The sequence below is a fragment of the Poecilia reticulata genome, chromosome 12, assembly GCF_904066995.2.
Source record: "Poecilia reticulata chromosome 12, P_reticulata-male-v2, whole genome shotgun sequence".
Classification (NCBI taxonomy): domain Eukaryota; kingdom Metazoa; phylum Chordata; class Actinopteri; order Cyprinodontiformes; family Poeciliidae; genus Poecilia; species Poecilia reticulata.
In genome coordinates this window covers 16,436,397-16,463,897 of record NC_088841.1, presented here as the reverse complement: position 1 = coordinate 16,463,897, position 27,501 = coordinate 16,436,397, and the positions used below count along the sequence as shown (strand labels likewise).

At 38.7% G+C, this 27,501-nt stretch overlaps 1 protein-coding gene across 2 annotated transcripts in view; it reads left to right on the top strand.

Moving 5' to 3' along the window:
• Positions 1-25,211, top strand: part of kcnn2 (potassium calcium-activated channel subfamily N member 2) — a 36,199-nt gene extending 10,988 nt beyond the window's left edge. The window contains exons 3-9 of one of the 2 annotated variants that reach the window (XM_008424084.3): positions 10,705-11,123; positions 11,335-11,476; positions 12,720-12,830; positions 12,922-13,049; positions 15,448-15,456; positions 19,934-20,003; positions 23,476-25,211. In XM_008424084.3, the coding sequence (XP_008422306.2) occupies positions 10,705-11,123; positions 11,335-11,476; positions 12,720-12,830; positions 12,922-13,049; positions 15,448-15,456; positions 19,934-20,003; positions 23,476-23,751 (1,155 nt within the window). In that variant the 3' untranslated portion in view covers positions 23,752-25,211. The remainder of the gene's footprint in view (positions 1-10,704; positions 11,124-11,334; positions 11,477-12,719; positions 12,831-12,921; positions 13,050-15,447; positions 15,457-19,933; positions 20,004-23,475) is intronic. The other variant, XM_008424085.3, reaches the window with a different exon arrangement.
• The last annotated feature ends 2,290 nt before the right edge of the window (positions 25,212-27,501 follow it).

The window sequence follows — 27,501 nt, the reverse complement described above, 5'->3', positions numbered from 1 at the left end:
CACCGCTTTAATGTGATGTTTCCTTTTTTGACCCTCACTTCATTTCTCGCCACAAAAGTGCCAACGTGTTTGCAGTGTTGCAAAATAGATTTCTGCCTCTAAAGAGCACTTTTTCCCCCTGCTCCTGCAGTGGAATAGATTATGCATGCACATCCATGTGTACTCACAGATGCCTGTCAGATGTAGAGGCATAAGTCAGTATGATGAAATGTTTCCCCTCACTATTTTCAGAAATCTCAAAACTGATTTCCTTGTCAAGCTCCAGAAAAGGTAGCACAAACACTTTCCCCACTGGCATACCTGAAAACTCCCAAGGTTCGGTCAGACAAGACGGAGACTGAATGCCAGTTGTTGCTATAATTGTTGTATGGAAACATCTGATATAACATAAAATATGGTGACCTACTGAAACAGCTACATTACAACAACAACAACTCAATACAGTGTTGGCCAAAAGTGTTGTCACCTTTGGATAAAGATGTGTAAAAATCAAGAACATAAATTCATCTTTTATCACAGTTGCATAATTTTGCCCTCTTGATTTTAGAAAACTCCAACCTTTAGCTTGAGTGCATCTATTTAGTGAGTAAAAAATAAGTAGTTTTAACAAGATCGATATTATCACTATTGCTTAAAATAAATGCAAATAAAATTTTAAATCTATGATGTCTTTGTACGGGTCCCAATAATTCTGTCATTTGCCTTGTAGCTCTGCATTTGAGACTTTTGTCCTATCTGTTTATTAATGTTGAATCATGGACATTGTCATTGGCTGTTTTTAAATTTCTTCAGATCGGACCATGACGTGTTGCTTTATGAGACATTTTAGGCTTCTTCACGTTGTCAGAGAGGTTCTGTTTAAATTATTGCTCGGTCCTACAGATTTAGCAGTAATCAGACCTGGGTTTTACAAAACATTGTTTCCAAAACATTGTGGCAAACCACCGTTAATTCAAATGTCGGTAAAGGACAAAATGGCATAAATAGCTGCAGAGTCAGTAGCTCTGCTGCCATGCAGGAAGAAACCCCCGTCCTCACGCACGCACATAACCCTGCATGGATGGATGAAGTCATCAATTAAAAACATCATCATGCGTTTAATTCAACATCTGTGTCTCATATGGAAATTTGTTGATAATAGTAAGATGTAGTCAAATTAAAGGCTGGATTTTCTTCATTTTTAATGTCAGATTATGTTGCTTCAATTAAAGATTCATTTATTTAAATGTGTACTATATATTCCGCTATGTCTACTCAAATTGTCTGCAGGTTCAGAAAAACTACCATAGATGAATTTATTTATTATACTTTCACAATTCATTTTATCACGTTGAATTTTTAATCATCTTTTTTTTTGTTATTCAGATCAGATGTTTTGTTTTCAACTGTTAAGTATTTTATATATATATATATATATATATATATATATATATATATATATATATATATATATATATATATATATATATATATATATATATATATATATATATAAAAATTCCCTTCTCACCCTCCGCGGGTGGTTTGTTTCATCCTCTGAGCTCGGGTCCTCTACCAGAGGCCTGGGAGCTTGAGGGTTCTGCGCAGTATCTTGGCTGTACCTAGAACTGCACATTTCTGGACTGAGATGTCTGATGTTGTTCCTGGGATCTGTTTGAGCCACTGCTCCAGTTTGGGGGTGACTGCCCCGAGGGCCCCGATGACCACAGGCACCACTGTGGTCTTCACCTTCCAGGTCTTTTCCAGTTCCTCCCTGAGGCCCTGGTATTTCTCCAATTTCTCATGCTCCTTTTTCCTGATGTTGTAGTCACTTGGTATTGCTACATCCACCACAACGGCTTTCCTCTGTTCTTTATCCACCACCACAATGTCCGGTTGGTTCGCCATTACCATCTATATATATATATATATATATATATATATATATATATATATATATATATATATATATATATGCCGTTTCTTGACTTCAGGGTAAGTTTGGTGCATTTGCAGCAAAGCATGTGTATGAGTCTGTACCTCTGTCGTGACTTTGACTTCCCGCTGCCTAAACCTGATACGAGCTGCAAGGAGCCGGGATCCTCTTCTTGTCATCTGACAGTTGATGAGCTGAGACTTTTTTCTGAGCAGACACAAACTCACATCAAGGACCTCTTTGCTTGGGAGCTTCTGTTTGGAGGACGCCGTATCTCTCATCACCTCTTAGTGACAGTTTTACTGAGTTTTGCTAAACTTTTTTTGTTATGCTTTTGGGGCCTGTCCTGTTTTTTGGTAAAAGTCAGCGCTGACAGACGGTGTTAGACCGCAAGAAATATAACACACCGCAGTGTCAGAACTTGCACCAGCAAATCCTGCCGAGGCTGAACTCAACTCGAGTCGCCTTCCCTCTCCCGGTGCTGCCTAATGTGTCAGAGATATGCTGCAACGTGCAGGAGGCATTTCTCAAAGTGAAATCTGTCCTCTACCTGAGAGTCCAGACGGGAGTCAGGTAACCAGCGCTGGCTGGTGACCTCAGCGTTTTCACTGAGCGTCCAAGCTTTCAGCAGCAGAGACGCCCAGTCACGCCAATCCTAAAGATTATTTATTGATGGTATTTACTGCATGCAACTTTAAACATTCAGCTGATTTTGGATTATTAATGCACGCAACTGGGCTGCAGCCGCTGCTTTCTGAAAGACAGGCAGATTTACGCGCTCTGACTGGAACATTGCTTGAGCGGACAAATTGCAAATGCAAGTTTCAGACTTAATCTGGAGAAACAAAAGCAAACTGAATCTGCAGCAGCCTCAGATTTACTCGGCAAAGTGGCCTCTTAGTGGCTCACTTTGATACCATAAATAAAGCATTGCTTTAATGCCTAATTGGACCGAACCTCTCAACCTAATTTACTAATGAGACTGAGCGATTTAATTCTCAATGACAAGATATATGTTTCCATCTCCACATTACACAGATTAAATATTGAGTCCCATTCCATTAGTTTTATTAGGAGTTGCGAAACCAGTAACTAAACTAACCGGTGTTTTGCCTGAAACGCTTCCAGGCAGCTCCAAGTTCATGCAGGGAATAAAGCTTAAGACCTATTCAGCTGTGCTCTATATCAACCTGATGTGAATAAACTCCTATGGTGATGAGAAAAGGGGCATGCACTCTGAGTGATTAGGCCGCATTTTGAGTCCATCAGGAAACAAGCTGACTATCCGAGAGAAGCACTGGAGGAATTAATGTGTCTTCAGTAAGAAGCACTGCGCTGGCTGCTTTCTCTTTGAGGTTTGTTTCACAAAATTAGGGATTACTCTGTGTGCTTCTTTACTCTACTGTCAGTATCAGGCTGTCATATTTGTAAAAAAATTTAAATATTGTAAACAATATTTTTCATCTGCTGTTAAGCTGCTAATGCTAATATCTTCCTTAACTACTCATACGGGCATAAATAGTTAATATTTATAAAACAATTACAAGCTTTAGGTGAAACTTCAAGTCTTCTCACATTTGAGAATGATATAGAGGCGGCTTATTATTTTGCTTCCTTGAACAGATTGGGTCAGGTCTATGGGCTACGCAAATCATGTTTATTAAACTTTTTGCGCAAAATCATTCGTAGATCAGGAGATTTCAGTCTGCTCTGCTGTGCCCATTTTGAGATCTTTTCATAAAAAACTGTTTTGGGAACTCTTGTCACTTTAAATCCAGATAAACTGCTGCTGGCTATGTCACCAAACTTAACGTTTACTCCAAACATGAAAATGTCTGCAAACAGATCCGCAATTACACAATCATACTGCTTAGCAGAAGTAGAGCCTCCTGAACACCCAATAAGAACGCAGCAAGCGGTCTCTGAATGGTAAGTCAACAACAAAACTTCCGAATGGAAGTACTAAAATGTGCAAAATGTGGATTAAAATTCAGACTGAGTGAGAGTTCGATGCTCTAAACAGTTTCTGAATGTCCCCACGTGGTTATACTGAATAATTACGATTTTTAAATAAGAAAAATTAGGTCCAAGCCCTCTGCTTTGTGTAAACAGCAAGCATTTGGAATGCTGAGGTGGTTCATCAGTGCATCTGCCAACTCCAGTATAAAATTGGGAAATTATAGCATTGTGTTATTATTCTAACATTTTTATAGCAGGGGATTTACATCCATATCAGTTATAAAGCCAGTTTCAAATGAGGATTGATTCAGAAATTAAAAATTTTGTAAAACTCCAAAATCATTCCTGAGTAAATGTTACCCTTTTTTTTTATATGTGTGAATTTTTCTCACTTATTACTTTTGCATCCATCTAGTTACAGTCATTGCTTTGAGATTTTCTTCGTCGGCTTCAGGCACCAACAATACTGAGTTTTCTTAGATGACATGACATGACCTGAGAAGTAACAACAAGAGTTCAAGTTTTGCTTTGCTCCCTTCCTCAGACAGCCTGGGGCAGCGCTTGTCACAGTGGTGAGCAGACAGATCAGTCTGACAGATGTTTGAAAGAAATACATGTAGTGAGAACAACCTTTTAACACTCTGGCCAGTTGAGGGGAGCCTTGTAGATTTATGTCGCACCAGTGGGTAATTGTAACATAATATGTCCCTCTACATTCCTGTTGTGACCCAATGTTTATTACTTTAATTAAAACAAAATGTCTTATCAACATCAAACTTTTTCCAAAAGCAAATCACTGATAGATGCACAACTTCATAGGAAAAAAAAGGACAAATCGTACAGTGGTAAGTTTCTCAGGTTATGACAGTCCTGTGTAGGATTAAATCAAAATCTTTCATTTAAATTATCCATCCATCCATCCATCCATTTTCTTGCACCCTTGTGCCTTAGTGGGGTCGGGAGGGTTGCTGGTGCCCATCTCCAGCTAACGTTTCGGGCGAGAGGCGGGGTCACCCTGGACAGGTCGCCAGTCTGTCGTGGGGCAACACAGAGACACACAGGACACACAACCATGCACACACACACACACTCACACCTAGGGGCAATTTGGAGAGGCCAATTAACCTAGCAGTCATGTTTTTGGACTGTGGGAGGAAATCAGAGTACCCGGAGAAAACCCAGGCATGCACAGGGAGAACATGCAAACTCCATGCAGAAAGACCCCAGGCTGGGAATTGAACCCAGAACCTTCTTGCTGCAAGGCAACAGCTCTACCAACTGCGCCACTGTGCAGCCCTCATTTAAATTATCTTCAAGAATAAAGTCATAGATAATTAACAGCAAATGAAGGTTATGTGAGTACAAACTGCCTCCTAGAATTGTCTTCAAGTTCTGCAAGTTTCACATCCATTGGTTTTCTTTTATATATTTTAGGCACCAAAAACCAAAGACGAAAACAAGTAATGTCTTAACTGAGCCATTAGTATGCATTATATGCAGAAATGCTAACCTGAAACACTGTCATGCTACTGCATATCCACAATGCATTCAGATTTTGTCCAAAGCTAGCTGAATTACATACATATTACATATTACATACTAAAAAATAAAATATGTTTCAAACACATTAAACGGGCCGTAAACCAAATATTCACTTAACGATAACAACAAAAGTAATCTACAAATGCAAAGAAATCAACGTGAATTAGACTAGCAATGAAAGAGCAGTAAGAAGATATAATCCAAAAAGGCAGAGAAAGCCAAAAAAACAGCTGATAAAGTTGATTTCCTGGCTCTGGCTGTATATTTGCTGTCCTGCTAGAAGGTGAACCTGGATTACGTTGTAATGCGACATAATGTGAAAAGTTTTGAAAGACACTATTTTGCAAATTAATTAGGAAAGTTTGCATTTACAGTCATTTAAAACCATTTGTCAGTAACACACACACACAGTGTGATGGTTCTATTTTTCTCCATATGTCTGTCATAACTCCTGCTTCTGCTGCGAGCGGGGGATATTTTCTCATCTGATGTAAAGGGCCCTTGGGGGTGTTGTATTTCAGGTCATCCATTACTATAATTGCTTTTACACACCAAGTAGGCTTTCCTCATGCAACCTAGCCTAAATGTTTAATTACGCAGTTTTAAGGTTAACAAACTTCGTAATTGCTTTTGACAGGGCCGGTTTGTTGCCTAAAACGTACAATAAAACGTGGCCTGTGCTTTGTGCAAACACTACGACATGCTCAGCTGCTTCAGGAGTCTCAGTTCTTCCAGTAAGAAACTGTAGTCCAGTGCGGTCCCAGCTTGTGTTTCATTGTCTACATTACACTAAGTTGGAAAGCCAAACAAGGGCAAGCTGTGGTTAGAGTTACGCACTTCTCTGACAGATGTCAGTCCGTTCAAGAAGCTCAGTGTCAATCATTTGAAACGAACAACTGCCCTTGAAATTTTAATGTGTGTGTTTTCTTGGGTTGGAGAGGAGACTCATGGCGGGTTTCATATAAATGTAAACGAGCTGCAGAGGCTCTGTTGGACAGTTGTACCACTTGTTCAAGGACGTGTGTTTATTGTTGCATTCTCTGCTTTGTTCCTAATGTGCCAGCTTGTAGACACTTTGTATTTCTGGCACAGAAGCTTTTTGCAGCAGAACTGACTCAGAGGCGTGCAGCGTGCGCTAAACTCTGTGTGTTAATGTGACGCGGTTGAGAAGCTGAAGTGTTCACAGTCTCTTCAAAGCTGTCAAACTACGCAAAGCATTCATGTATGTCTGCAAGAGACGTGGCAGCGCGCTTTTTTTTTTTTGTTCGCTTTTTTTCGTCCTTGAGATGAGTGCATTAAACAGGAGCGTTTGTTCTTTTGAATTTGACATGTGATGTTTTTTTTTTTATTATTATTATTAATTCTGTTTTATATCTGAGCTAAATTTACCATCTAGGTCACTGATCCCATTAGCGCTTCATGAGTGGTGCGGTTTTTAACTTCTATAAAAAGAATCCCAAACTGAACTAATGGAAGATTGTCGGCTAAAAGCCCAGTCATGATCTGACGCCACGATTCAGCTGAATAGGAACAATAAATTGTTCTTTTTTTTAAATAATAAAACAGCCTTGTCGAAGGAAAAACTATTAGCTGTATTTCAGGTTTAATCAATAAACATTTTTGCAACTGAAGTAGATTTGGGTGTAGAAACTTAAATATTTTCCAGTGTTCATTTCATTCTTACCCCAGTTATTGCACACTTGAGCAACCTCCTCGCTATATTTGATGCCTAGAGCAAAGCAAACCACATCAAGCACCATCAATACAATAACAGTGAACGGTGAATTTATTAATCATCTTTTAATATAGACAAGTAACACAAAAGGCTTGAAGCATGTGTTAAAACATATTACCAGGGATAAAAAATTAAATAAAATAAAAAAAATAAAAAATAAAAAAAAAAATATATATATATATATATATATATATATATATATATATATATATATATATATATATATATATATATATATATATATATATATATATATATATATATATATATATATATATATAGATATATATATCTGTATATATATATTTTTTTACACTATTTTTACACTTTATTTTTACACTTTAAAAAAAAAAAGCTAAAAGCATTTTAAAAAATGACAGAGATTTGGCAAACTGAGTGAGGAAACGTTACAAAATTACAAAATATACATTTACAATTCCAAAATGCTAAGCTCACAAAACCAATACACTTTATTATGTGACTCAAAATGTTTCACATAATACAAGCTTAAAAATAAGGAAACATTTTCTAAGAAAAAGTAAAAGATTTGTTTTTGTTTCATTATTTTCCTTATATGTTTTGCTGCTATAGATCGAGGATCACCCGACTATGATCATGTATGTTTGTCATGTGTTTCTGCTTCAGCACGCCTGATTCAAATGACTGTACTGCCGTCTCAGCTTGTCACCAGATGCTGCTGAAGCATGTTGATCACTCATTTGTCTTAAATCAGGCGTGCAGCAGGAGGGAAACACCACAGCACAGGAGCCCTGCAGGACCCAGGCTGAGAACCTCTGTTTTGTTGAAAACCCCAAAACAGGCAGATGTGTGAGACAGAATAATGCGATTTAAGAATACAAACTACAACTTATAAAGTCCAAATTCAAAACAAATGGCTGGAAACGAACAACACCAAAGAGGCAACAAGCCAAACCACAGAAAAGCGGAGGATGTGGCGAGGAGATGAAGCAATTGAGAGGCTTTTAACTGCTGGGGGGATTGATGAGCAGCATGAGAGCCGGGTGTGTGAAAGCAGTGGAGCTGGGGAATAACCTGATCAGTGGAAGAGAAAGCAGGGTGACTAATGGAAACAGACGAAACACAGAGGAGCTGAGCAAGACTGCAAATGGTTCAAACTGAGTCAAAAACCACTAAACAGGTAGTGAATAGAAGACAAGGAACAACAAAGGAACTAAACATAAGGAAATTAACTTTTATTTTCTTCACCTTAAATGAAGATAAAAACCCAAGTTTTTGATCTGAGATATATTGTGGCTCAAGTCAAGAATCGTATATATAATGTATAAAACCAATTCTAAAAAGAATTGGTTGCAAATAAAAAAGATGTATGTTGGATAGGTGGAAGTGTATTCCCTATTTTGGGTTTTGGTCTTAATAATCTTTGTTGGCTCTGAAAAGTTTAATATGTGTTCAAGCCTGATCTACAGGAGATAAAATCATAAATAGCAGCAAGTTACTGTAAGCTTTTAAACTGCTATCAGTAGTACAATTTCTATGTTTCTGATGGGATGATAAAATACTATACGTTTTCTAATGCATATAAATAAATTAGAATACACATTAAAGTGGTTTTGTTTATTCTGATTATTGATCAAATTAACCAAAGCTATGTTTACTCCTGAAATTTTCTGCTATCAATATCCTTTAACCTTGTGACTTGTAGATGCACATTTTAGAGCTCGTTCAGCTTTAACGTCACATCACTAAATTGGATATGCAGAAGAATGTAGAAGAAAAAACTCCAGTGGAAAAGATCCATGCCACTCCTCAAAAAGCAAAAAAATATCTGCCCACCTTGCTTTTAGCAAGCAAAACCTTCCGCTCTCACACCGCCTCACCTCCTACGGCTAAAGATTTCATACAGACTGCAAAGCTTTATTAATGTTGAGCTAAAGGTTCAGCCGACCTTTGCACAATTTTGCCTCCAGCTACGTTACGCTGTAAGCAGAAGCAGAAGCATTGTACTGTATGTGCATATTACAACCAAGCACATAGCTAAGGTTTTTGATCAAATGTCCTCCTTTTCTTTTATTTTTTTAAAAAGCCGTCCACCAGGATTAAAAAAAACAAACAACTAATGTCTGAACTGTTCGCTCATATTTGCTGACAGCAACATTTTTTAAGATATCTACTGCCGCTTGTGATGACTGGTGCAGTCAGAGGACCTTGACATGATTAAGTGGATGGAGCGAGAGCAGATGTGGAGGAATACCGGTGCTGTGTGTCAGAGAGAGAGAGGGGAAGTTAATATGGCTCGATAGCACTTAATTTGCAACCCAAACCAGCAAACAGAACCTCCCTAAGACAGGGAAGATTGAGACGCTATGTCCTCAACCGCGAGCATGGAGAGGGGATGGTGTGGAAGAGGAGGTGATGGAAGCCATCAGGGAAGCTCACTGCAGATTGTATCGAAGAGGTGAAGATGTGGTTTGAGCTGCAGTAGCAGCAGCAGAGGTGACCATGTGATGAAGCCACCGTGTATGACAGAGGACAGGGAGCAGGGAGAGTGATGATAGGCCCTGAAATCCATTCTTTCAGTCCCCTGTGAAACTGTCTACCTCCTAGTCGAAGTGGAACGACGATCGCAACCTTATGCTAACGTGCAGGCAGCAGATGTTTGCGTCAGAAAGATCCCAGTATTTACCACATGCTGCAAATGAAGTGTTTTGTTTTGCAGCTTTTATTGTTGCTTTATAGGAGTCTGAGATAGAAGTAAGCAGAACTTTTAGTTGTTGCAGATGTTCTCCAGATTATTCCTGGTTATTTATTGATGGCAGTGGATTGTGGCCATTGCAGATAGAAAAGAAAAGAAGGAGGAATAAATTTCCACCTAAAAACTTTCTTGGTGATTTCTGAGCTAGAAAATTTGAGCATTTGTTGGGGGGAAAAAAATCTGAAATTTTGAGAGTAAAAGTCAAAACCTTTTGACTTTTGAAATTCAGAAATCTTGTTTACATAAATCCTGTGGAAAGCCTTTGCAGAAGAGTTGTTAGAGCTGCAAGTCTAAACTTAAAACTAAATGTTCACAAGGTTAATTAAAAAGAGTTTGAAAATCAGACACAAGTGCCAGAAATAATGGAGCTATAATATTATAACAAATCTGCAAAAGGAATGTGATTTATTTTTTATTTTATTTTTGATGGTCAAAACTGAGAGAATATTTATAAATGTTATGGCAAAATTACATATTTATGCTGTATCTTCATACAATGATATTCTCAGATAGATTTCTGATGAGCACCAACGCTTAAGCATTTATGATAGCGTGTTACAAAGACCATTGTTGAGGCAGCATCCTTAAGCGACGGTGGTAGAAATCAGTATAATTTTGTTGAAAAACAACTTTACGTAAAACAGTTGAAATGATACTCTTCTAGCTTCCTGTCGGCTGTGTTAACACTATTTATATCTAAACAGGAAAAACAAGTTGAGGTTTGGTTAGTTTTATTGGTGTCTTCCAGTAAGAGTGTTGCAGTCAAAATGTTTTCAACATTCCCAGTCAAAGCTCACACCTCTCCTCCTTTATTGGCAGCTCTTCATGGTGGACAACGCAGCCGATGACTGGAGGATAGCCATGACATATGAGCGCATCTTCTTCATCTGCCTGGAAATCCTGGTGTGCGCCATACACCCCATCCCAGGGAACTACACCTTCACCTGGACAGCCCGCCTGGCGTACTCCTACGTCCCGTCCAAGACGGACGCGGACGTGGACATCATCCTGTCCATCCCCATGTTTCTGAGGCTGTACCTCATCGCTCGGGTCATGCTGCTGCACAGCAAGCTCTTCACCGATGCCTCGTCCCGAAGCATCGGCGCCCTCAACAAGATTAACTTCAACACCCGCTTTGTGATGAAGACCCTCATGACCATCTGTCCTGGCACTGTGCTGCTGGTCTTCACCATCTCGCTCTGGATCATCGCTGCATGGACAGTGAGAGCTTGCGAGAGGTGCCCAGACCAGTTTTTCCTCGCTACGCCACGCTTCACGGCGTCAAACATAGATAGAGGCGTAAAAATAGACCAAACACGTCTCAGCTCACTGTCTCTGAGCCCTAGGAGAGACGGAGTTATGTCATAGACTGACCAGCACAATGAATCTCTTTTCAGGTGAAAGTGAAACATTAGGTGTAAGGTAAAAACCTGTTATTGTTCTTTACAGGTACCATGATAACCAGGACATAACCAGCAATTTTCTTGGAGCCATGTGGTTGATCTCAATCACGTTTCTGACTATTGGATATGGGGATATGGTCCCACACACATACTGTGGAAAAGGAGTCTGCCTCCTGACGGGCATTATGGTCAGTGTACGCTGGATGCTCGTGACCTTTGTGGTATTTTTTTGCTCTGTTTGCTTATTGTTGTTGTTTAAAATGTCGAATTTGCTAACAGCATAAATATACTTAGTTTTTCAACTGGGAGGAAAATAACTGAGACTCAGAAATCCTCATTTAGTTCAGTTCAGTTTATTTCAGTCGGTCAATTGAAATGAACAAATATAATCTCAAAGCGTTTTACAAGATAAACAGGTTCATTCATACATTCATTAACGTATAAATCCAGTTTGATTTATGCTCAGTGTGAATACAATTCATTGCAATAATAGCCAGTCAGATAACCACACTTCAAAACATTAAATCTTACTAAGTATTTTTTGTCTAGTTTTAGTGCAAAATATCTTAAAGAAGACAAAACTGACTTACAAATCTTTTCTGCAATATGTAGATATTTGTTTTAAGTAAATTATTCCTTAATATTGATAAAAAATTTATGTTTCACTGGCAGATTGTTTCACTTATAATAATCTGCCAAGTTGTTTTAATCATAACGATGTTATAAGACATTATTATAGCATCGAACGCGTACTTTTTTACCAATATTAAGGAATGATCAACTTAAAAAAAAATAGCTCTTACTGAAACGTTACTTGTATGTTTGCCTTATTTCACGTGCACTAGAAACAGAGCCAGAAATATTTCACATGAATTTGGGGGGGTTTTTTGCAGTGTACTTAAAAAGAAAAAAAGAAAAAAAAACAGAAAATCAGAGAGAGAATAAAGTGGTGAAGAGCAGTGGTCGATTTGTCCTCCAGCAGCCTAAGCCTATAGCAGCGTGATTATCTACATAGCTCAGTAAACCCTTTGCCTTGATGAGCTTTATCAGAAAGTAACATTTAAAGCTTAGTCTGAAGATTGTAAGTGAGAGCGTGTCTTGCTTCATGCAGAAAAACTGGGAAATAGTTCCCTCATGTCCCCAGAGAAATGGCACAGAGCGACATTAACACAGCTTCAGAAAGCAGTCACAGAAGTTATCGCTGTAATTGTTTTAACAAAGAAATCAGGAGTGATCAGAGGACCGACTGGAGCAAAAACATGGAGATATTTGTATTCATAAGGGCATAGAGTGACCATGACCATCAATTCTGTAGAGAATGTCTTTGCCATGACCTGTCATTGGGTCTCCAGATTTATTTTCCACAGCATGAAGGTAAAAAAAAACAACAAAAAAAAAGGTAGTCCAGCGTGTCTGTTTGTGTCTTTCCAGGGCGCCGGCTGCACTGCCTTGGTGGTGGCTGTGGTGGCGAAGAAACTGGAATTAACCAAAGCTGAAAAACATGTTCATAACTTCATGATGGATACCCAGTTAACAAAAAGAGTACGTCAGCTCTCCTCACAGGATCTCAGATGTTTCTCCACTGCGCTTGGTTTTTATTTATTTAACTTATTTTTATTCTTTGCATTTGCAGGTGAAAAACACAGCTGCGAATGTTCTCAGGGAGACGTGGCTCATCTACAAGAACACCAAACTTGTGAGGAAGATGGACCACGCAAGAGTCAGGAAGCATCAGAGAAAATTCCTTCAAGCCATTCACCAGTAGGTCCCGCGCTCCTAAACTAGCCTATTATTAGGATGTTCATTTAATTCACCAAAAAAAATAAACCTGAAATCTGAATTGTTTGACACCTGTAGCAAAACATATATGTGCTCATATATCAAAGAAGAATGTTACGGTTCACACGTAGCATGCTGGAAAAGTGTAAACTTGCTGGGTTTGATCATGCATGCAGTTTAACCCAACGGTTCTATTTCATGAGCATGAATGCTCATTATGAAAGAAGCACAACGTGTGCTCACCTTAGAATATCGTTGTGTGTCAAGCGCGTGGAATCGATCCGTTTCTTGCTGCCATTGTGCCGTCCCGCTGACTCCCGCGCGTCTCTTTCTCTGTGAGTCAGATGTCAGGCTGACCTCAGGGCTGACACATCGGTGTTTCTGCTTCTCCGGTGGCCGGCCGGGCGCCTACCTGTCAGCTAGTCCTTTAGTGGGTCCCCAAGGACTTCCAACTTACTCCAATACAGTATCGATTTTAGCCTCACCTCGCTGTTGTTTTTCCTCACGCTACAATGCTCACCAACACTTCTGCTCCGTGTATCTGTGGCCGCTGGAAATGGACGCAGAGCTTTATCAAGAGAAATAACTACAGTGACTTTGTTAGTATGTGGCTTAATGTTTTTAAAAAAAAATAAAAAAGCATCTGCTGTGTGCGCATTTGGCTTCTTTCTGTGGTTTTACTCATGTTTATGGGTCTCTGTAGGATCTTGTGTGCAAGTTTAATTTGCTCATGAATTTTTTTAACATGCATTTGTGTTTTGAAAACATTTGGGTGGTTTATTATAGGACAGGGGGAGTAAAGCTTTACTGCTGCTGCTTTTCCTCCTGCATCCAGATCAGCAGAGTTTCCGGCTGTTTATTTCTTATTCTCCAGCGGTGGTGTTATTTTATTCATCCGATTTGCAGCGATGATGACAGTGTCTCACGTCCACCTCCTGTTCTCCAGGGTTAGACAGTCCTGAAATGGGAATTGCCCAGAGCTGCAGCTTAATCTATAATAAACAACGCCCAGCAGGGAAAAGTCACATCCAGCATTCAGTTCTGAGTTTAAAAACAAATACTCAGCATGTTGTCGGGCACACCTTTGTCTTATAAAGGTTTCTTTTCCTTTTGTGGTTTTGATTTAGAGGGTTCAAAAGATTGAATTGGGATTTGAAGCCTACATGCTTTGCATCAGATACAAAGCCTTAACTGACATAAATATAGAAAAAGAATAACTCAGACATGTAAGCTTGTCAGACAAATCACATCAACTGTCATCGCATTTTTTTTTCTACAGCTTTCAATACTGAAAGCAAATGATACGAGCTATGAGCTGCTGCTAAATGGAGCCTTAGATGCTTTTTGACAACGCCTTTGTGTCGTATAGTTGGAGGAATGTTTCTGGGACCGTGAACGCAATCGGGAAGGTGGATTTTATTTACTCTACTGCAAAAAAATAACAAGATTAGTACTGTTGGGGGAAAATGAGATTAGACATAAAGTATGAGCACAGATGCAGCTACCAGAAAACAGTCTAAACATTAAGAAACGATGATGTGTTTTCAGGATGATATGCAGCTAAGATGGGACGTTTAGATCTGCTCATTATTGACGTGAATGTCTGGTTTCTATTTAATATGCCCTTTTCTGAAATTTGTAAAAGATTATTCAAATAAGTGAGCTTGCATTCAGCTTGAATATTCTCCAGTCCGAATAGGGTCAAAGATACATCCTGGCTAAAATACAAACAAACACCCACATTAATGTTTGGAGTAACAACCTGCTTACTGTTTAAGGACGAGCCTCACATGCTATTCCAGACGTTTAATGATTACCTGTTTTATCCAATCCAAAAACAGTTTTAACGTTAGGGATCATTTGCCAATTGGACATCCCATTTCTGACCTGGTTTCATCTATCGACTCTTAATTTAAGGAGACGTTCAACTCAAATCAACTCAATTAGTTCTGGGCAGAGTCGATGGGTTCAACTATTAAACATGCATGGTGGTGGCAGCATCATGCTAAGGTGGCTATTTATGAACCGTTCTTGATAGGAAAAATTTCCGACTTACATATCCTCGCAGATAAAAAGCATAATTAAGCAAACGGTAAATATCTATGCGCTAAATACATTTGACTTTGAGAAAGGACTGTTTAAAAACATCGTCAAAGGCTCAAAAATAATATGCCGTTCATGTCGATGACGAGCAGATCTGCAAATGCGGACACATTGCGGTTCGTGGGTGAGGTGGCGTTGTAAGAGTTGATCACTCCAACCTGTACTAGCAGGGTTTTCTTTTTTTTTCATCTGAATATGTTTATCTGATGTTGTAAAAATTCATCTGTCTACTTCATGTTTCCTTTTTTTTCCTGTTTGTGTCGACACAATGCAATAGAGCTCGAAAGTAAGTCTTCGCCTTTAATGTAGATAGAGACCTGTTGTGTGCATGCCAACGAGAGCTTGTCCTTGAACCCGATGATGCTACTAAAAAAAAAATGGCACTCCCTCATTTGATAAGTGAAATTCATGCCTTCAAATGGATGCCTTTTGCATCACATGAAGACGTCCATGTTATTTAAGGCGCTGCACAGGACTTTAATGTAAAAAAATATATAAAAAATGGAAAATAGAATTGAAAACACAAAGAAGTGCAACTTTTTTAACACGCCTACTGCATATTCTGAACAAATCCACAGATCCATGTCATGTGAATTTCAATTATCAGTGATGGAGGGTGTTTTTCTTTCCATTTCTGCATGGATGTGATGACCTCTAACCTTTAATCAGAAAGCTACTGATTAAACTCCAATCAACTGTGCTTTCACATACCGAAGGATGACAGCTAGCGCTCCCCATCAAGGCAGACCTGCCGATTTATAATTTATGAAATCCTTAGAAGACTTGTTACATGCAGCGGAGCCGTCGTGCTCATATAGAGCAGGGCTTGTGGGGGCGGGGGGTCATCTTTCGGCGAGTGGAACCATTATTACGCCTGTTGCAGCATTTGCAGCCGCATTTTCCTCCATTTCTCCGTTTGACGACTCAGTAGCACACACCCAAGCCGTTAACCAGCGCAGTAACAAGGACATTCGTCAGTCATACAAGGGTAATTAGGAACGCTTGCAGCAGAGAGTGTCTAAATACTGCCGAGGGTGTTCGGATCAGACATGGTCAGTATACAAACAAATGTCTTACACCAGGTTTTAGGCCATTATGGCTGAGAATTGAAGTGTCCCCATGCAACCTCAAAGTCCCCCTCCAAGGGATTACCATTCATTTTCATCCTCAAGGTTGAAGTGGGAATCATAGCAGGAAACAGGATAGTGCTTGTTAGTTGAGAGATCATTGAACTGAAGACGCAGCGAGCGACCTGTGAGGAAGGTCAAACTCCGAGCAATCCCATTTGCTCTGAAGAGACTCAACAGTGACCGCCAGCGTGACGCTGTCAAACAGAAACCAAGCTGCCGCTAATGACTAACTGGCTCATACCAACACAATCTTTGGAAACTAGACAGCATTTACAAAATTTCAGATTTAAACTTATCTAGGAGGATTTTTTATTTTATTGTTTTTTTACAGCACTGCATAGAAAGTCTTGAGTCAAAGCTTGTTTTTTTATGTTTTACTATTAAGGAGTGAAGCTTTCATGGAATCTCTTCAGGCTTTCTGTGCTTTTTCTCTGGAGTTGCTCTTTGTATCTGACCGTTTTCTGAGGAATGTTTTGCTTTTAAAGTGAATTAAATCCTTGAATAACACAAATCTCCCTAAACTGAAGACATGAACCAGTTTACACATAAAACTTAGCAAAAAAAAAAAAAAATTTTTAAAGGGATCATCTTTAAAGGATGAGGCAATCATAGTTTTTCGGCTGATCTTCCATCACTGTTTAGTAAAGCTTTCATCTGACCAATAGTTATTCAAAAGAAAGTTGTCATAGTAAAAAGGAATTAATTATTTATAAATTCAAAATGAATATATCTTCAACTGCTTATTTTGGTAGCTAGCAACATTTTTGCCACCATTTGTTGTCGACAGACAGTGGACAAAACGTGTGTGAAAAAGCATCAAAAGTCCAAAAGTAAAACTTTAAAAAATACCTTTAGTAAACCGGGGAAAACAATAATCAAGACATTTTTAAGGTATAGTTGGTTACTTGGAAACAGAACAGGAAATGAAATATAATTTAGAGCTCTTGTACGGTACTGCACATCTTTTTATCAAATTGCTTTTTATTCATATAACAATTACATCCAATCTAGATATAAGTTCTTAATCTACACAAGTGAAAAAATTTTTTATTTATTCAGTCATGTGGTCAAATGTCTTACTTCAGAAGTGGCGGTCATGACAGAGAAAGAGACTCAGGGCAGCAGCACTAACTGAGATTGCCTTGAAAGATTTAGTGTGGCGTTGAAAAGCTTAGCGTAGCCGTTTTCCCCTGATGAATAGCAAGCAGATTTAGAGTGCTCGTTTAAAAGGAGAAAGCCCTGAGAGGACTGATTAACCGAGGTGGGAAAAAAAAGACTGAATTTAACTTTTCTTCATTCTGACCTTGAGCTGCTTCGTTCTCAAAGCTCGCCAACTACTGTGAAATCTTTATTTCCATTTAACACAAAAAACATTACATCTCTTAAAACCTCACTGAAACCGCCCTCTTTGTTTGTTTTGTTATTTTTTTTAATAAATAAAGCAGAAGGAGGAGGAATCCTCCTGGACTCAGTTGTGAGGATATTAACTCGCTGTTGCAGGTTTCTTTTTGGCTCTTGTGGCGCCCTCTGCTGGCCAAACGTATTCTTTTTGCGCCACATCTGTCTATCATTAGACGTAAAAATTGACCTGATCTGCAAAACGATTGATAGATTTAATCTGATAATCAGACCGTTTTTTGTTCCATGTATCTTTTGATTCTAGTTCACATTTGAGTTTCAAATTATTATTTAAATGATAATAATTTGAGCTTTGCTCGATGCAAGCAAAGTTGTGGGTTTTGAGAGATTTCTAAATCAATATTCCAGACATTAGATCTCAAAAGCAATATGTGTCTTTGCCTATTATGATTCAAGTGAAAAAGATGAATTAATATCTTGAATCCATGTTTAGTTGACACACTGCAGGAGAAAGTTGCGGCTTTTGGGCCCCATGAGAATGGAAGTGAAAAGAGTCTTCAGTGGCCTAATTAAACAGGCAGCGTGATTCCTCAGGCGATATGTCTGCAGTGAATACATTAACTTTTATCACTTTTGTACGTCTTTTTTTTCCCCCGTGGTAAAAAAAAAAAAGCTTAGATTGCAGTTTATATTTCACCAGGTAAATACGACAAAAAACTTAAAACTTTAATAGTAAAATTACAATGCATTTGAGGTTTTCTAAGTTAATATTGAAAATTCAGTAAAAAAGAACAATGACACACAAGGGTTTTATATAAACTGCAGTAAATTAACAAGCATTAAAATGTCAATAAAAAGTATTTATATATCCTGATCCTTGTTATATTTGGTCACATTACAACTCAAACATCAATGTATTTTCACAGAATTTGATGTGACACTCAAACAAATCGGTTCATAAATGTAAACCAAAAGGAAAAATTTTCTTGTTTTATTATTATTATTATTATTATTATTATTATTATTATTATTATTATTATTATTATTATTATTATTATTATTATTATTATTATTATTGTCACTAATACAAATCTGAAAAGTGAGATATGCATTTGTATTCATCCCATTTTACCCTCATGCCCCTAATTAAAACCCACTGCGACCAATTACTTTCATAAGTCGCTTAGCAAATTAGCAAATAGCCTGAGTTTAATTTGTGAAGTTTTTGTTAGAGGAAATTATTAGCATTAGTGGTTTAAAACAAGACTGGGATATAAAACAATATTCCAAGGCTTTAACATATTATAAAATATTGTTGAGTGGATTTTCTGACAACGTAGAAAATGCATTGCAAACCTACTAAGAAACAGAGCCCAAAGGCTCAGGGTAACTCTGGAGGCACTGCAGTGATGCTCTGCTCAGGTGGGAGAAACTCTAGACTGGACAAACTGCACATACTTGTGCACTTCTCAAATATGTCCTTTTCTGGAAGGGTGATAAAAACAAAGTCATGAATAGGCTAGCTTAGTTTTCCACGGGTTATGCAGGGGACACAATAAATAAAGAAGGAATCTGTCGAAGAAGGTTTTCTAGATAAGGCCAAATTTTACTATCTGGACTTATAATTTAAAGGTTTGACCTGAAAATGAAGCAAAGTATTAAACAAAGTGTTAAATCACGGGGTCTGATCAAATTTGAAAATTATGTTGTTGTTTTTTCTAGCTCTTCCCAATTATGCACCACTTTGTGGTGGCTAATCCCATAAAATCCCATTACAATACACTAACTTTTCTTACTGTACTGTGCAAAAATGAGCAGCAATTCAAGAGGTATGACTACATATAGAGACAGTCTTCTTTTTCTATCCATAAGCACAGATGTCGTTGACTTACTGAGAAAGAAACATAAAGCGACAACCGAAGACCTTCCCCGTGTTTTTAACAATACCACATCAGGACATGAGTGTTTGTATACAACGCAGACACACAGAGATCCCTTCCTTCCCTTTGTGTGAAAATTGGTCGAGGATGTAGAGCTGATCTCGCTCTCCCCGCTCTGCGGCCTCCTTCCCACTTGCATGCAGTTCAGCCAAACAGATTGCCCTCTCCTGCCCTCCTCTCTCCCCCGTCTCTCCCTTCAGTCCCTCCATTCTCAACACACATCCTGTGCATGTCCCAGGAGTGCTCTCCGTGTGTATGCCCTTGTGTGTGCACAGCCTAAAACATCATTTCTGACAGCGCTGATTTACCGGGTTGTGAATGGTCTTGTGTTCAGATTGAGAAGTGTTAAAATGGAGCAACGCAAGCTGAATGACCAAGCAAACTCACTAGTGGACCTTGCTAAGGTAAGATAGACTGTTCCACTGTCAATACGATTCGCTTAACTCCTGTGAGTGGGCTCAGTGCATGCTGTTTCACTCACTACGTTGGTGTTCTGGTGTAGACAAAGTCTACAGGTGTCAAATAAACAGACAGGCTTTACATCTATGTTCTGTTGTGTGGTCCACTCACCTGAAGTGTCTGGGTATGAAATAATAGCCTCTCTTTATTTAACAGTTTAAGGTGTTTATCCCAAGATATGCCCTCCAAGAAATGCTTAAATTTTTTTTTTAAATGCAGTGTAATTTTTCATTTTGTTCGCCTTTAGAGTCACTAACTACAAGCGGACAACCCTCTGGGAGAGCGCAGGCAGGGTGCCAGCCTGACGCAGCACAAACACTAACCTGGGAAGGGAGACACTCTGTGATCTGATGATTCAGCCTGAAATAAAGGCAGAGGAGGGGGGAAAGGAGACCACTCTGACATTCAAAAAACACAACACAGTCAAGCTGGACGTAATCCAGCATGTCACTGAGAGTAGTAGCTGATATCGCCCAGTCATCTATTGCTGTAAAACAACACTCAGACTCGGAACATGGGAGAAACTGGCTAACGTCCGCTTCAGTTCGTTTTGGTCCGAGCTGTTGTCATGAGAAGCCACAACCACGAGAGGGCAGTAAAACGTCTTTTTTTTTTTTTTTGAAGGTTTGCTGTAGAAAAATTGAGCTCAACATGTGCAGCTGTCGAAGATGAATTGCCACTGCAGTGCTTTCTGAAAATCATCAGATCACGGTGCATCTCTTTAATTCATTATCTCCTGCACAGCCTGTTATCTGTGTGCTCGGTCTCTGATTGCCTCCTTTTCCTCCTGCTTTCATGATGTCAGCTGGTGGTTTGCTTCGTGCTTAAAGTGACTCTTGCTCTTTTAATGAAATTGACTCCTGCACAAATTGCTGGGCCAGGTTGTTTGCCATTAAAGTGTAATTCCTTCTCACTTCATGACTCACAGTTAGGTTTTTACCTAAAGAGCTGCATCTAGTAACAAATTCAGTGTTCTCTGATTATAATTCTGTTATATGACAGTCACAAATGTTGATTTTTTTTTTAAAAAAAAAACAGGATTTTATGCTATAGCTAAGCAAAACATGGCACATAACTGTGAGGTGGAAGGATTTTTGACAAATGAAAAAATATCTGAAAAGTGTGGCATGCATTTGTAATATTTTGTATTCGGGAGGGCTGCACATAAATGCATGCCATTCATTTCAAATTTTATTTGTAAAAAACATTTTTTGTAAAAAATCTTTTTTTAAATATCATAACCTTCTCTATGTACTTCACAATTATGTGCTACGTAATGTTGGTCTGAGTGAAGTACGTTTAAGTTTGTGGAAAAAAATCTGAAAAAGTGCAAAGATGTTGTGAACACTTTTGCACAGCAGTATTTTTGTGAGAAATCTTTGCATGATGAGTATATATGGATTCATAAATATAATGGAACAAAGTAAAACTGTTGTTACCGACATATTTAGCACAGTGTTTCTAAATATGCAACACTGCAACAGTGAGTTGACTGAACTCACTGTTGCAGTGAGTTCAGTCAACACTGCAACAGATAAGCAACCTTTTCCATCATTCCTGCCTTAATTCAGAATAGGACAAGGTAAGTGATGGATGACATTGCCTCTGGCCTGCCAAGGATTATCAGTCTTACACTGAATAATCTCTCAGAAATCATCCTCTGACAGTTTCACCCCAAAGGCATGTTTGAAATGTGACAAGAGTTTCTACATCTGCAGTTGAGGAATATAGAAAACTAAAAGCTCAGGAGGAACGGTCTGCAAAAAGAGCAGAAAGCGACCTCAGCTGGCACATTTCCTGTGTCCTCCAGGCCAACAATGAATGTAGTTTGTTCTGCACTGAAACATAATTTCTTGCAAACTTTGTACAAAAATGGTCCTTCTTGAGTTCAGTGATGTTGTGGACATCAGCTTTAAGCAGCATTAAAGCTGATGTTTTTATGATTTATCTTCATATTTCAGCAGAACAATAACTCAAATATTCTCACAACTGTTTTGCATCATGAGAACTGTTTGACACATAAATAGAAATCTGTGGATTTTACCAGAAGAATTCAAATAGTTTAGTATTGGGTATTTATTCAGGTTACTCATGCGAAACCGGTTTCTTACCAAGTTGTGGTTTGAGAAGACGGTAATGTCAAATTTTGCACATTAGCAGTAAAATCTCTTATGTTTCAAATACACACGAGATGCAAGAAGGTGAAGAGCAAAAGATCTGCTCCAGGAAAAGTTTCGGGGAATCCAGATGTTCAAACAAAAATCCAGATGGGAAAATTAGATTAACTATACACTGGTAAATGTACATAAACAAAAGTATTCAAAATAATAAATATGTACAGAAGCAATGGTTCAAAGAAAAAGAACTGTTATCAGGCATGTTGCATCTTTTGGATTGTGTTTTAGATCCGGGTTCCCATTTATTTCTCCTGGTTCCAAATGCAGTGAGGGCTAAGGTCAGCTTCTTTGAAAGAAAGTTAAAAGTGGTTATAGTGAGACTTTGGCACTTTAAGTTGTGGATGACTTTGCATTACTTATAGTGTGGACACACTGTAATTAACAGACACATCACTTATAGTTATATTTCTGAAATCTTGTCTTTTTATTGTAATCATTTTTTTCCTTCTGTCGGATAGTTTGTAAAACTCCTCAGGAAGCTTTAGGCTCAATTTACATTCAAGCCATTGACATAACCTTGCAAACCAGATGTCCAGAGAAGATTTGGACTTGGAAAGTGTTCCTTTGACTTTTATACCTCTCCCTTGAAGGTCCACTGCTTTTGCTGCAGTTCCTATTTTAATCACTGGATGTCTCAGCAGGTCAAATTTTCCTGTATTCAACAATTAGAAACAGAAGAAGAAACTATCAAGGGAGCCCATTCCAAGTAGAACAGACAGTATCAAGGTTCACATTTAAAATAAAGTAACATAAATCTCAAATTTTAGCCCTCTTGAGATTTGTTTCTTGTTTCTTTTGACAGTAAAGACGTTTAGCATTTAAATCTACAATTTGAATTACAAATCACATCTTGAAGACATAACCTTGAAATCTCATTTTTAAAATATGGAGAAGCTGAAACACTATTTTGCGTGTTACATACAGTAGATTACATTATTTTACCTAGGGTAAATGAATGCACTTTAATTTCTGCATTGTTTTTTAGGTATTTTCTAATGTACAGTCTGCAAATTGGAATTAAATGCATTAACAAAGTATATGTTTTAATTATTGGTAACTTTTTCTTTCCTCTTTTCTTACAGAATCAACATAAACTACATATTTAAATGGATGTCAAAGAAGCCTTTTTTTTTTATCTATATATTCACGAATGTTACACCCTTCACATGTTAGCAGTGAAGAATGAGCAACAAGTTGAAAGACTGATTGCATCAAGTGTGTTTCCTCTCTGCCGTTGCAGACGCAGAACATCATGTATGACATGGTGTCAGACTTGAACGAGAGAGGGGAGGACATGGAGAAGAGGATTGCGTTGCTGGAAACAAAGCTGGAAACCCTACTGACTAACTTGCAAGCTCTTCCTGGACTCATCAGCCAGGTCATCAACCAGCAGCACAGGGACTTCCTGGAAGTGCAGCTCCAGCCTTACGACAAACACAGCCCTGAGCGCTCGCAGTCGGTGTCACGGAGGAGGTCATCCTCTACGGCGCCGCCGACCTCCTCGGAGAGCAGCTAGAGTCCAAACGGGGAACGCCTCCGCTCAAGACTTTTGCCATCATATGGCCAAGTTGCATTTACTGTAAAGCCTTATGGTTTCAATAAGTATTACCCAAATTCTGATGACAGAATCCGACTTCCTGGGGACGACGCGTTTTAACGGATAACTTCATGCTGTTCTTATTTTTATTACCTCAAAAGATGATGTTATCCATGCTCTGGTGATATACCACAGATAATGGCCCTTCCCTCAGTAATAAAAGGCCTCCCCAGGCTCTGACAGGAACTCTACTCCGTCTCTATGCAGAGGTAGCCAGCTCTAGGTGTCAAGGTTACCAGGCGTGAAACTATTGCACTAAAGTAGTGCTTCTCATGGACGTTGCACTTCTGCTGGCTTGACTCAGTTGCAAACTGAGAAACTGCTGAGAAACCAGACAGAGAGCATGTCAGCGATATGACGGAAATAGTGAAGTGACTCTAGACGGCAGGCAAATAGCACTCCAACACACAGTCGCCCAGAGATAAGGTAAAAAGCTTGAAATGAGGAAACAAACACGTATGTTTTAGGTTAGAAAACAGCATCAACTATAGCGGTTTTTCTTTGCAGAGTGCCCCCTGTAGACTGACTATTTTTAAGGGGGGGAGATGTTGCACATAGTTTAATCCTCAACTCAATTGAATGCATCGAAAATCTGTACTTGCACTTAATTTTTAATGAATGCACTTCAATGCTGGCTGACATATGATCTAAAGATCTATACCCATTTTTAAAAAAAGTCGTATGGGCATGGGTTTATTGTTGTCAGTTCTCAATTTGTAGTGTTGTCTAATCCAACAAAGCCACATTTAATTTCTTTTGTTTTTTGTTTTTTAATTATAATTATTATTGGTTCTTGATAAAAAAAAATGCATTTACTTAGACTTATAGAGGTCTAATGAAATGCACCGAATGATCATAAACGAAGTAATTCCACCCATGTCTTGCTGTGTCTTAACTCCTGTCCTCTCCTGCGTTATCTATGCTCTCTGTCTTCCAAGCCGGGCAACAAAATATGCCGAACAACAACTGTAAACCCTATCTACCTTTTAAAGCTGAAGAAATACATATTTTTATATATTTTCATGAGGACAAGCACACCTCTTGCGATAAATAAACGACAGGGGGGAAAAAAAGGTGAAGAGTCAGAAACGGCATACGGTGGGAGAAACCTGAAATGGAGATGATTTGTCTGAGTTTTTCAAAAGGATAGGAAAATTAATTAATTAGGTATTACTTCAGCATAAGACCCCACTGATGTAAACCTTTCTAGAATGAAGAAGATAAACTGGTCACTCGCAAAATCAGCGGCTTGGCCAGCACTCAAACATAAACCAACCGGATGTGCAGTCCACAAACATTAACAATGTAGAAACCAATGAGAGATTCTGTTGTATGCAACCTAAATGATAAAGCAAATAAAAAATACCCAATTAGATGAATTTGAGTCCTTCTTTGTTTTTCCTTGTGTGACATGTCGGACGATTTAAAAAGATGGTTTCTATGTTCAGATGTTTACAGTGCAATGAAAAAGTATTTGTTCCCTGACAAATTTGCTCAATTTCTTACACATTCTATTATGTGGACAAAACTAAACTTGCATCTCACGTGCAAATATCCTTTACTGTATAGTCAAGCGGTTCTCAACGTGGGCGGTATCGCCCCCCGGGGGGCGTTCAGAGGACGGCAAGGGGCGCTGGCGGAAACTTTTACAAAAGGGGGGCGCTGGGATTCCTTTGGGGGGCGTTTGTTCGAAGGAAAATTTTATACCTTATATGCACAACAATACCAGTTTAGACTTTGAGCAACTTGCTAAAACTGTATTTTGTAACATTATGCTTGGCTGCAACTGTATCGATGGCAGCTCTTCTTCTATTCAGTGTTTGTAGCTTCTTGGCACAGCTCCTCTCCTGCTACTGGTAGCTTCACCGTGTCAGTTCAGTGTTACATCGGCTGATGACATTGCTGTGATTCACTTTGTCTGGTATTTTTGTACATATGTTTTGGCAGTTCTCTGATCATGTCAAAGCAGCAACTTATATTAAAAAGTGTTTTATTTCCGTTTGAAAGCTGCCCGCTTCCATGGAAGGATGGCAGAAAATCGCTCTTATAAACATGTAATTACTAAAATCATGATACCCTCACTTTGTATCCCTCTGAAAAATGAACGCATTTAAATCAACAAATGGCATAAAAACAGAGCAGTGAAAAATCAACACATGATGTGAAACATATGACAATTAGGCGGCGCAGCAGGTGAGTGAAGATTACTGATGGTGAACGTCATGAACAATAAAATAAATCTAGCAACAGGCAGTGGCAGAGCTAGACTTTTAAAGTTGGGAGGGCCAAGGGGGGGCCAGGACTACCTCTGGGGGGAAAAAATTTTAAATGTGTGTGTGCACATATATATAATTTAAAAAAATAACCAAACTGAATATTTGGTTATTTTTTAAGCCCCTCTGTCATTTGACATGTTATAATTAACACCTTTGACTGGCGCACATGGAGACATGATAGACTTTACGCAAAGAGTTCATCGCAGAGGAAACTAAAATCAATCAAATAAAATATCCTTTCTGAATTTCATCTCATGGACACTGAACTAAATGCGTCTTTCTGACCGGGAGCTGACATCGTGTTGAAGAGTTATGGACACTTCCTTGGTTAGGAAGCTCTGTTGTGACAGGTAATTTGACAGATAAAAATAGTCCGGGTTGGACCAGAACTATTTGCCTGATGGTGGCTCGGGCTTCTAATTAGTTTACATTTAATGAGTTTGGAGCACACAGAGAAAACCTAAAGAGAATGTGATCTACTTATTGTAGTTTAAGTAGAGGAATAACAGCTGACTGTTGAGAGAGGAAAGAAATTAAAGTGCAGATCCTTTAGGCAGAAACAAGCGCAGACCACTGGGCAATAAATGCGCATAAATATACAATATATAGTTACACTGCTTAGTTAATGGTGTTTTAAAAACAGTAAAAACTTAACTGTGTTAATATGTCAGATTCCGTCCTCACCATCGTCTTGATAAGAACAGAAAGCAATCCGCTGGTTTCTATCCAGACTGTGATCAAGCGCAGTTGACCACTTGGTGCGAGACAGTTTCAACTTTACGCACAGAGAACATCGTGGAGCTTATTATTAATCAGACTAAGAACAATATCTGTCAGAGAATCATCTCTGATCTGGACGCTTTAACGGACCAGAGGCTTTGGAGCGTCCAGCAGCTGATCTGCTTCTGCTGGTTTTTCTCCCGCTGAGGGAAGTGATGCGGGATCAGGAAACGATCAGAGTTCTGTCGTCTTCTAATCACGTCATTTCGTGAATTGTTACCTGATTTCAAAAACGTTCTAACAGAGAAATAATAAATGTTTCGTTGGATGACTACAAATTGGAAATAAAATGTTTTTTCTTTGACGGACAACGAAAAACTCCAGCACACCTCTGCTCCAAACTACGAACATTGTCGGCCCTCTTCGGTTTTTCTCTTTTTTGCGGAGGATCAATAAATACTTATTGGTGTTTTACAACCACCGATATGAAGTGCTTTAGCCTTTGAGTTGCACCACAGCGCAGCATAACTGAACACCAGGAGAAGAATATCAGCTTGTTGTTATGAGTATAAAGGAGGCTGGTGTCGCGCCTGATAAAAATCTATTTATTTATGTCATCACATGAACTTATATAAAGTTTTATACATTTTCTTTTCATACATTAATTATTGTT